This window comes from Podarcis muralis, chromosome 12, assembly GCF_964188315.1.
Source record: "Podarcis muralis chromosome 12, rPodMur119.hap1.1, whole genome shotgun sequence".
Lineage (NCBI taxonomy): Eukaryota > Metazoa > Chordata > Lepidosauria > Squamata > Lacertidae > Podarcis > Podarcis muralis.
The window spans coordinates 51135548-51148007 of record NC_135666.1 but is presented as its reverse complement, the minus strand read 5'-3'; the positions used below and the strand labels follow the sequence as shown (position 1 = coordinate 51148007).

General features: G+C 41.1%; 1 protein-coding gene across 3 annotated transcripts in view; it reads left to right on the top strand.

Moving 5' to 3' along the window:
• Positions 1-12460, top strand: part of MYRIP (myosin VIIA and Rab interacting protein) — a 153421-nt gene that overhangs the window by 17260 nt on the left and 123701 nt on the right. For all 3 annotated transcript variants that reach the window (XM_028750615.2, XM_077916426.1, XM_077916427.1), the window contains exon 2: positions 2409-2559. In XM_028750615.2, the coding sequence (XP_028606448.2) occupies positions 2450-2559 (110 nt within the window). In that variant the 5' untranslated portion in view covers positions 2409-2449. The remainder of the gene's footprint in view (positions 1-2408; positions 2560-12460) is intronic.

Here is a 12460-nt window from a genome sequence, read left to right as displayed (position 1 = left end):
ATCCTAGCCCAGTGGTTCCCAATTAGCTAAGTACTGCAGACCCCCTGTTTTTCAAAAGCCAAACTTCTGAAAATTTTGATACCACTGTGGTAGTTTTTGTTATGTGAATGATGCCACAGACCCCCTGGGTGGGTTACACAGACCCCCAATTGGGAACCACTGTCCTAGCCTATTAGCCATTTACCTCACATGGTCAGCTCTGCATCTCATTATCTTCTGACCCATAAGCTACTGCATCAGTCCTGGTCTGGCCCTGCAAACATGAGCCGAAGCTGAATAATGTTCATGGAACTTAAATGATGATGGCTGGCAGAACTGTTGACCTAGGTGGACCAGATTATCTGGTCACTCCCATTTTCACCAGCTAAAGTTAGTGTTTGCTTAATGTGCCTGTTCTTTTGTTTTCATGCTTTTTTGTGTGTAGATCTGGAACACTGTATTGCCAGTAATATTGAAATCCAACCCCCCCCCCCACCCCCGCTAATTTCACTCATGGTGCCTTCTTCTGTTGGCTATGTACATAAATTAATAGCCAGTACTGTGGGGAAAATAAAAATGGGAACTGGGAATTTGGTTTGGTTTCCCCCCCCCCCAGAGTAATTAAACAACTCATGCTCATTTCCGTGTGTGTGTGTGTGTGTGTGTGTGTGTGCATTTTTACTGGAGTTTTGTGTGTTGTTCATTAGTTCTAGCTTTATGGACAGGCTTATTATTGAATTGCCTTGAGGATCAAAGGCTAAGGCAGCACTACTCAAAGTGCTTGAGCAGTCTCAGTTCCTTGTTCAGAATTAAGTAGCTTTGATTACTTCTGTCCTCCAAATCTTGCATGTAATAACTTGCATTTGGCATCTAGCACCTGATTGTAAGGAAATTTCTAAGCCACTTTCCAAATGTAGCATTTCCTGTTTACTAACAGCAAACTCATTCTTCGAGTGTGGATCTCTTCATAGTTGAAACAGGTCCGTCCACCTGCAAGGCGGAGGTCTCAATAGGCTTGGAGGAACCCCCAAATCGTGCGTTTGTTACACTTTAAAAGTGCCCTTCATCTCAAAGGATTCAAGGTGGCATAAAAATATTCAATAAAATACAACATGCATAAGTATTTAAACCACATGCCCATAACTAAATAATAATTTCCAGCAAAATATACAAGGTTTGCAGCTGGGTGATTATTATTTTTTAAAGGACCCCCCCCCCCACACACACACAAATGAAGACTCAGCATGCTTAGTGAATACAGAGTACTGATTGAGTTGGGTGGTAGTACAGTGGTACCTCGGGTTACATACGCTTCAGGTTACATACGCTTCAGGTTACAGACTCTGCTAACCCAGAAATAGTACCTCAGGTTAGGAACTTTGCTTCAGGATGAGAACAGAAATCGTGCTCCGGTGGCATGGCAGTAGCAGGAGGCTCCATTAGCTAAAGTGGTGCTTCAGGTTAAGAACAGTTTCAGGTTAAGAACGGACCTCCGGAACGAATTAAGTACTTAACCTGAGGTACCACTGTACAGTATAATGGAATATCTTGGGAAATGGTTGCCTATAATCCTGAACATAATCCTAACATACTAGTTTTCTATGTGACTTTTTTTTTGTTTTTTTTTTGTTTTAGAGGGAGAGAGGAGCATTAGACATTTTGAACTGTAACATTTCAGAAACAGATTCAGCAGGGCAGTTCTAGACTGTGCCAGAACTCGGTTTCACAGTTGAAGTGGATTCCACAGTTGAAGTGGAAAGGGAAACCCTTTAGGCGAAAAGATTGGACTTTTTAGGATAAGCAAAATGGCAGGAAAATGCACTGGAAAGTGTCGGATAACACTCAATGCAATGCCATCTAAGCTTCCCGCAAAAAAATCAAGATGAATGCTCAATAAACAGGTTGTACGGACGGGACCTTAGTGAGAACAAAAGAGGTTTAAAAAATATTGTCTTTGCCATACATTTTGCTCCCCACCCCCCATGCTGGCACACACTTCAAACTACTTTTTGCTCTTGGTATGAAAAAGGACAGCTATCTGTACCTTTTTACCCCACACCATGGGGAGAAAAGCAGCTTGAAGGGGTAAGAAAACAAAACTGCAGAGAAAGAGATGAGCATCTACCTGCCATTGCCATGCAAACTTCTCTAAACTGCAGCTCCCTGAAACTGCTTTGAGGTACATTTTGTTTTGTTGATCAATCTGGTGAATATTTTCCCTGAGCTGGAAGTTGACATTCAGTTTGACTCGTAAGAACTGTAGGCCTGAGATGTAGATTGATTCTACATATATAAAAAAGATTCATCCTCTTGTGAATTATACCAGTTTTTAAATGAGTATTCTTTTTTAATTTTTAGGAGCTCAACTTGAGACCTGCAGTGAGTTTTTAGTTTTTACATTCTTTATTTTGTTTCCTTTTGTGGTTTAGGTTCCTTTTGTTAATTGATTGCCCTGAAGATAGAACTAACCATGGGGAGGAAGCTAGACTTGTCTGGCTTGACTGACGATGAAGCGGAGCATGTCTTGCAGGTGGTCCAGCGAGATTTCACCCTCCGCAAGAAAGAAGAAGATAGACTGAGGTAAGACCCGTGAAAGTGGAACATGTAAGCATTTAGATAAGAAAACTGTTGAGTGGTATACATTTTGCACCATCTGTAATCTGAATTCATTATGTTTTGATGTGATTGAATTAATTAAGAATCCAACACTTCTGTTTTACAAAGCTTAAGCAAATTTTTAGTGGCAGGCGAGAATTCTACCACTGAACCACCAATGCAATTTTTTAGTGGAAGCTGAGACTGATTTGGGGCACCTTGCTCTAGTTGGGGGAGGGAGGAGGGCAAGGTACTCACTAGAGAAATCCCTCTGTAACTTGTTTGCATAATGTCTCATTAAGAGTATGGAGGTATATACTTGCTTGAGATGTGGCCAAGGCTGTGCATTCTGGTCAAGGTGTGGAAGATATTTGGTAGGCACCTGATACTTAGATTGGGCTATTCTGGATTCCTCTAATTCCTTGTAATAGTACCGTGCTCATTGCCAGAGGCGGAGCTAGTTGCTCCGGCACCTGGAGCGGCGCACAGGCTGCGCACCTGGGGGCGGGGCTAGCCACCCATGGGGATGGGGCTAGCTGCCTGCGGGGAGCATCCCAGGGGGCGGCATGCCAGGGTCACCCCCCCTCAGGGATGACACCCAGGGCGGACCGCACCCCCTGCACCCCCGTTCCTCTGCCAGTGCTTATTGCTCAGAGCTGAGACAAAGGGCAAGAGTTCCAGAGAACCGAGGTTACAAATGCCCTGGCCTGTTATAACTATTTTGCTTCAGATAGTTATTTAAGCATAAAGTAATAAGTGAAATGATAGCCGATGAAGAAAAATAAGGCAGGAAACCATAAGTTAAGCTATCTTCTCTATTAGTGGCTGTTAATACTCCTCATTCGCTGTGGATTTCTCCCAACCACCTAGCCTACCATTCATGTTAACTGAAAATTAAATTATAGTTACTTAATCAGGATTCATCATTTTTTTGTCCAGATGTGGAAGTCCACCTGAGAGATGAGAGCACTAAAACCATACCACCTTAATCTAAAACTCAGTAATTGCCATGCCATTGCTACATACTTTATGCAAGACTATTGCAACACTATCCATCTCCGTGTTAGAGATTGGCAATGAGCAACATTTCATGTATTTCATTTGGTCGGTGGTTTAGAGCCGTGTTGAAAGAGCAAACCGTACTGTTGTCGTAACTGAAATTCCTTTGGTTCTTTTCTGCCAGTAGCATGTGAAAATGTAGCTAATAACTCAGTTGAACTCTGTGATAGGGCAATATTTCTAAAGCTTGTTTCTCAAATATGTTGTAAGGTCAGCTTTGGAGTGTTTTGATGAGCTGTCAACAGATTTGGAATATATTAAAACATGTGTTATGTTAATTAATGCAACATTTGAGTTTGGAACTTTAGATGTCACCGATGACATGAATTACTCCCACATGCCTCCTATATAATACTAGTTTATATTCAACCTACAGTAAGAAGCTGAAAGTGTTTCCTTTAAGCACTCCTTCTAGAGAAGGGGTGGGAATATTCCCATGGCTTTGTGTTTACCAAGTGACTCATTTCTGTGTCCATACATAAGACGCTTAATAGACAGAGGTGAGCTCAAAGAAGCTATGAAAAAATGGACCTGGAACTGTTGTTTTGTACTTCCATTTGATGACAACCTGAAACAACAAGTTAGAATGATGGGCACCTTAACAACTTCACATTGGATGGCAGGATGTGGCAGCTGCTGATTACAATTGAGAGTAATTGCAGTTTTCATCATAATTCAGTGCCTAATCGTATGCCAAAGAATAAGTGATGCACCTAGAAACAAGTTTGACATTATTTCATAGCAGTTCTGGCCCCACTTTTCATCATGACAGTAGTTCTTGGTTCTGGTTCTTACTGAATGGTGAGCTTGCGTCTGGCTTCTCCCACTTCAGACTGGGCAGGGGGAGCTCTCACAACTGAATTATACTCCCCACAAAAAAAAAAAAGGTATGCTAGAAAATCGGCAAGCCAGGAAGAAGCATTCTTTGATTACAGTTGAAAAATTTGAATAGGGTTTTCCAAGGTTGGCCTCTAGAGGTTATCAGATGAATCTGTTGGCGCTTTGAAGTTTATGGTAAGACTATTTCATTGCTGTTGTTTACTGCAATATAAAATATAAATATTTCAATACTGTTGTTCTCCATCTTGAATACTGTATCAGATGTCCATTAAATATTTCTGGAATTTCAATTTTATTTCCACTATGCGCAGCAGAATTCCAGGTATACTGTGGAACATTGATTTGTATTGATCATTCAGATTATAGAATCAAAGATAATTGTAGAGTTGTAAGAGACCCTGGGGGTCATCTAGTCCAACCCTCTCCCATGCAGGAATCCTACCCACTGCCATTTCTGGGTGGGCTCAAACCAGCAACCTTCTGGTTACCAGCTAGATGCACTGACTCGCTGTGCCATCTGCTCCTGTATAGTATCTACATTATAATCTTATATCTGTGTTCTTGGTTCTTGATAAAGGTGGGTTCCTGACTGCAGGGGAAAATAGTTGAAAAACAGAAAAAAGGGTAAAGAACAGAAAAGGGGTGAATTGGAATTAGGCAGTAGGTAGCGGGAGACTATTCTATTATTTCACTTATTGGAACATTGTGCATTCAGTACCAGTATAGTATTCTGTCAGAAGAAACAACAAAAAATCCCATAAAGGCTGAATCAAAACCACATGTTTCTACATGCCCAGAACATCAGGTTGTGTAAACTAATACAATGTTTGCACAAAACATTGTGAAGTTTGTTCTAAGATCTCTTGAGTTAACCTGGTTTAAGTTTGTAGGTCAACACCCTATCCGCTAGACAAATTAATAATTATTGCTTAGCTCACAGGATGTGGCATACTATGAGATAATGAGTAGCTGGAATGTAAAATCAATATTTAATTATGGATATCTTGTGTATTCAGAAGCTGGGCCTGATAGCCTTATAGGAGGAGTATTATTCACTTTCCTAGGCTGGTAACACAAATGAGATTATGTAAGATAAGTTTTCTTGATTTACGCATCGGAGACCTTTGATATAACATTTTGGAAATAGGATTTTGGGCCAGATGGACCAGGTTCCACTAAAGTTCCTATGTTCCATTTATTTCAATGGGACTTGTTTCCGAAAAACAAAGGAAGAATCATGCCTTGGATTGTAGCCCCTCTCTAACATGGTTTTATTTCTGTGTTTTATGAAGGTCAGGGGTATTGTTTGGAGGAGTTTGTTGAGTGCGGTTGTTGCCTTTTTTCTTTTGTATCTTTATTTTAGATTTTGTTGTGATTTATGTGGAAATTTTTCGGTTTGGTTTATATATATATATATATATATATGCAGGTTTGCAGGTTTATATATATAAACCTGCAAACCTGCAGGTTTATATATATAAACCATATATATATATATGCTACGAAAGCATATATATATATATATATATATACAATTAAAAATGTTAAATTTATTGCTTATGACCACTTTTGTTACGTTGTAGTGATGTATTTGTTCATGTTGCAAGCTGCCTTGAGTGTGCTTTGAACTGTGGAAAGGCAGCATACAAATAAGATTATGTATTCACATGCATCCTTTAAATAAATAAAATAAATGTTATGCATTAGAGGGCTACAACCAAAGGTTCGCATTGCCTTCTTTACCATCACAATTTTTCTTGCCTCCTCAGGCCTCTTCCTTCTGGTGGCCTTTCCCCAACTAATCATCCTGCCATAGCTCTCCCTTGGCTTGCTGCCTTTGAAGGCACTGGCCTCCTCCTCTCATAAACTGGGTTGCAATTTTTTTGTTGCCTACAAGATGTTCCAGATCAAGAAGGGTCAAACCAGATTAGCCCAGGACTTAAATGTTTTAAGGAAATGTAGGGCTGCATCAAGGGATTTTTTCTGTTTATGATGCACATTGTGTTCCCATTTAGCATTTTTATGTTGCGAACCTCCCTGTGATCTTTGGATTAAGGGCAATATACAAATTTAATAAATAAGGAGCCTGGAAGACGTGGCAAGACAACCTTGTATTACATTTGTTTCTGGTGAATGATGAGAGCCGTCACCTTCCTAGTTTCTATAGCAATAAAGAGCTAATCTCGAAGAGGAAGGAAAACCTTTACGAACAAAAATTATGGAAATTCTCATTAATGCTTTTACAGAGCTTTTATTAACATCGCAATCTCCAGGCAGATCTGCATAGGGCAGCTGCAGCTAGGCCTAATTTTGTTTGGATGCTTGTTCTAGTCTATAGTGCTCAATAGCAGGTCTGAACAAAAAGGCTCCAGCAATGGTGCTCTGATTTTTGGAGCTCCAAATCCCATTATATCCTGTATTGATGCTTTACTTTTCCACTCTAGCAAATGCTCTTAGCAGGCCAAATTTATGTCTTTGACACGATGCAGCTACATTTCCTTATGCACTGATGCCTATGCTAACTGGGGTCCATAGACTAGGTATCCAAACAGAAACACTCATCAAATCTGTAAACGAACTTCTGAATTGTTTACATTCTTTATCTTACGAAGAAGCAGAATTATTGAAGACCTACAGTAATCAGCTATATGACATACACTTTTCAGTGAGACAAGCTCCAAAAATTTAAAACGCTGTTTTCCCTTTTTAACTTCCCTCCGAGAATCCTCAGTGTAAAATGTTAAGTATTAGACGCATTATTATTGACCCATTTTCTCTGAACCTCCCCTCCTACTGTGGATGCATGACAAGGAGGATCTTATGCAAGAAAAATGTGTTCAGCCCATTTTTCACTCCTATACATTATTGATTGTTGTATAATAAAAAATGGACGTTCCACAAAACAGGATGAATATTTGGGGGGGGGGGAAATCCAGCATAATAGAAGACAGCACATCATCATCATCATCATCATCATTATATTTATTTTAAAAATAAATTTTTTATTTCATAAGCTGGGCTGCTGCAACAAGGAAGGTGGAGAGGAGGAAAAACCAGGAGGGAGGATACTATAGGCTTGGTCCTTGAATAAACTGAGCTAGCAAGTATTCAGAGGCAACCTGCTCCTCTGTTCTAAGTGTAAGATGGAAGAACAGATTATAGGGTAGTACTATCTATCTGGGACGCGGGTGGCGCTGTGGGTAAAAGCCTCAGCGCCTAGGGCTTGCCGATCAAAAGGTCGGCGGTTTGAATCCCCGCGGCGGGGTGCGCTCCCGTTGTTCGGTCCCAGCGCCTGACAACCTAGCAGTTCGAAAGCACCCCCGGGTGCAAGTAGATAAATAGGGACCGCTTACTAGCGGGAAGGTAAACGGCGTTTCCGTGTGCGGCTCTGGCTCGCCAGAGCAGCGATGTCACGCTGGCCACGTGACCCGGAAGTGTCTCCGGACAGCGCTGGCCCCCGGCCTCTTGAGTGAGATGGGCGCACAACCCTAGAGTCTGGCAAGACTGGCCTGTACGGGCAGGGGGTACTATCTATCTATCTATCTATCTATCTATCTATCTATCTATCATCTATCTATCCTGTCTTGCACATGGCTTAAAGCCCCAGCGCTGTTTTCTCTTTAAATATGTTAAGCACTGACTGCATCTCCATTGTCAGAAAACAGCTACATTTTTAAAACATACCTTCTGCTTTGCTTCTTACAATGGTTTACATCTGATTTTCGTATCCTCTTTCCTTCCAGAAAATTTTCCACAAATGGCTCGCGCCCCCGCGTTTTTTTGGTCTGTGTAATCTTCCTTCATCCTCCACGCTCCAATTTAGTTAGATCCTTGTGCCAAGATTCACCAGAGTTCAAACCATGAGTCCGTTTTCAAAAGCAGGATGGAATCCTGGGATGTATCACATAGTAGTGGGTACCTCTGGATATTTGTCTGGTTGAATTCAATAGGACTTACGTGTGGGTCAACACTGTTAGGATTGTGCTGTGGGGCCATGAAGGGAGACAAATGGTATGCACAATGAACAAGAGCATATTTTCCATTTCTCTTCCACAGTCTATCAGAAATTGTAATCCTCTGTCTGACGTCACAATCAGGTGTCCCTTTCTGATAAATGAAGAACTCGGTCTTCTTAATGCAGTTATTTTTGTTGGGAGAGGATTCTGCACATGCTTATAATGATTCTTTTATTTATTTCTGCTTAAGAATTATTTTCTATAGATGCACTAATTGACCTTAGGCTAGCCGCTGATTGCAATGCCACAGTGCCCCCCCCCCCAGTTTTAAAATGGGACATATATCCTCAGAATGCATAAACTGGTTCACACATGATGTTATGCCAAACCATGGCTTAGTGGAAATGCATGAGTGTGAGGATTCCAAGGAAGGAGATTGTGGTTTGTGGCATGTGGTTTGCCTCACTCCAGACAAACCATGGATTGCAAACCCCCAACCAAACCTTGCTTACGGCTTGTACTCGCAGCTACAGTTGTGCTGGTAGAGATGCTTTGGGCTGTTTACTTTCATAGAGGTTAAGTTCAGTAAAGCTTAAGTTGTGTAGAACTGATATTTCTGCTTTCCTGCAACAAGTTCCAGTATGAAAGATACATGAATCAGGTTTGAGACAATAGCTGGACCTTGTTGTTGTTTAGTCGTTTAGTCGTGTCAGACTCTTTGTGACCCCATGGACCAGAGCACGCCAGGCACTCCTGTCTTCCACTGCCTCCCGCAGTTTGGTCAGGCTCATGTTTGTAGCTTCGAGAACACTGTCCAACCAGCTGGACCTAGACTAAACTAAAAAAGTTATTGTACTGCTGTTTCCTAAGATCCCATGATCAAAGAATTCCAGGGTGTTTCAGCTTCCATGATTTCTCTTTCCTGACCGTAGATAATACCACTGCTGTTTATCCTGGGGTGAAATGAAATGAGTCAGAAATTCCTAATCTTGCCAAATAAGGTTGTTCCCCATTTCCTGTGAAAATTACTTTATGTAAGATGTCTGAAACTGAGAAATAAGATCTCTAAGAGACCCTGCATATTCTGAGAAGAGAGGCTAAGAAAACTGCCAATGGTGAACATATACAACTTCTGTGTGAGCTTGATAATTTCATGAATGTTGTGCTTGGCTGTAATAACCTTTGTCCCCATGTTTTAAATGCCTAGTTTTCAGTCTGCAAAGCGTTCTTGATCCGTTATGATTAGTTGTCCCCCCCCCCCATCTTTCTTAAATCATAATACCCAAAGCATGAGATATTACTTAGTATAAGACCTAAAGAAACCAAATGAATGAGTTTTCCAGTTTACAATATCACATTTGCATAGAATTCTCTGGAATAGTTCTTCTAGCTCCAAAACTCTAGAAAATTGAATGACTTTAGTCTTTTCTTTTTTCTTTTTAATCAACTTCACATATAGAAAAGGACAATACGGAAATGGCACATACTTCATGGGTTTTCTCCCCCGACACAGTTCCTTTTACAGCAAACCTCTATGTATAGCACATCTCTAAATGCTATTATTTGATATGTTGCACCAAACATGGTGCTGTTCGGAAGCACTGGGTTCTGGAGGTAAATTCTATTTAATTGCACGGCAATGAAACAAAACAAAACAAAACATCAGTTAGAACCAGTATATTTTTGGTTCCAAGAAAACAAAATTATTTCAGTCACTGTCTCTTGAGCCAAATATTATTACATTGCCCTCATATAAACAAACCTACCATTTTGCTCCTTCCTCTTCTGTAATTTTAAATTAGATTAAGCAACATTAGATGAAGAACAACACATTTTAAATGTGTAAATTAATTTATTTTTGAGTTAGTGCTGTTAATCAGAATGTTATAAACCACTTAACAGAATAAAGCATTAAGTTCTCTCTTCATTGACCATGTCTGGATGTTTGTATCTCATCTTAATACTGACATCCACCTCACTTGGGCAAATCAGTATTTCTCAGCCTATCCTAATTCACAGGACTCTTATGAGGCAAAATCTGAAAATCATGGAGGAATGGTAGGAATGGGATAACTTTCAAAGGAGTCTTGAGCAGCTGCTTCAGTACATAATGGGACAATATCTCCCCCACCCCACCCCAATTTCCTTCACCCATTGCTGAGCAGAGCAGAAACATTATCACTGCACAACACAGCAAGTTGCAATGGGGGAGGTTTATTTTTGTTTGTCTCCCAAGTGATGAATTAAGGTAGCGGAGTCCCAAGGGGAATGTGTGATTGCCACAGACAGCAGCAGACTCATCAGAACGATGCTGTCAAGCCCCCTGGGTAATTTTAATGCAAGAGTTTGGTGAGATTTCGATCTGTGGCCTGTGACTATTGGGAAGAAGAAGAAGAGTTTGGATTTGATATCCCGCTTTATCACTACCCGAAGGAGTCTCAAAGCGGCCAACATTCTCCTTTCCCTTCCTCCCCCACAACAAACACTTTGTGAGGTGAGTGGGGCTGAGAGACTTCAAAGAAGTGTGACTAGCTCAAGGTCACCCAGCAGCTGCATGTGGAGGAGCAGAGATGCGAACCCAGTTCACCAGATTACAAGTCTACCGCTCTTAAACACTAGACCACACTGGCTCTCAAGGAAAGAAGCAACTGGCAACAGCAACCAGAATGGAATCTTACTTTTGACTATATATGCAGTGCACAACCTTGTTACTACCAACACACTCTTTCGACAAAATAAATAAATTAAAAACATAATGGAGGCACCCTCAGTTGAACCACTGGCACCTCTTAAAGGTAAAGGGACCCCTGACCATTAGGTCCAGTCGCGGACGACTCTGGGGTTGCGGCGCTCATCTCGCTTTACTGGCCAAGGGAGCTGGCGTACAGCTTCCGGGTTATGTTGCCAGCATGGCAAACCAGAGCAGCGCACGGAAACGCCGTTTACCTTCCCACCGGAGTGGTACCTATTTATCTACTTGCACTTCCACGTGCTTTCGAACTGCTAGGCACCTCTTAGACTATGTAATTGTCCTAGCTGAAGATCGCCGTGATGTGCTCCTTACCAGAGCTATGACGAGTGCCAACGACTGCTGAACAGATCACTGATTAATATGTTCCACGATGGCTGTCAAGAATATATCTAAACACACGCTTCAAGGAAGGAAACCAAGGCACAAAATCAACACTCAAGCCCTTCAAGATCCTATTAAGCAGGATTGCTTCCAAAGAACTCTTGACAATCTGCTTTCAGAGTTCCCTGATAACATTAAGGAATACTGGACCAAGCTAAAAACATCCATTATTGTAGCCTGTGAACAAACTATTGGTTACCAAACCAAGAAACACCAGGACTGGTTTGGTGAGAATGATAGATTGAACACATTACTGACAAGAAAAGGAAGGCCTTTCAGATCTGGCAAAGAGATAGAAACTGCACCACGAAGAAAAAAATGTATGCCAACGCTAAGGATGAGCTTCAAAGAAGAACCAGAGAACTAAAGAATACCTGGTGGATAAAAAAGCTCAAGAGATCCAGCACTTAGCCAACACTCATGATGCAAAGAACTTATTTAAAGTCACAAAGACCATCTATGAGCCAATAAATCATGGCATACGCCCCCTATGCCTAAACAGATGGTACCACACTTCTGAAACATAAAGAAGCTATTGCATTGTGCTGGAAAGAACATTACCAGCATCTCCTTAACCACAACTCCCCCGTAGCTGCTGAAGTCCTCTCATAAATTCTGCAAAAACAAATTAGAAATGAGCTTGCAGTACCTCCAAATCCGGGACAGTTGTGTACAGGAAATTACAAGAACAAGCAGTAAGAACATATAAGAAAAGAAAAATTGTATTAATATTGGAATTAGCCTCATAGGTTATACACCGTACATATGAATTGTATATTTTGCACATACTGGGCTAGACCTTTACGATAGGAAATAACCAGTAAAATTTTCACAGTTATTATCATTCAGCCTGTTGCGCTTTGTGTATGGTGTACTGAAAGAAGCATAGATCATCAGT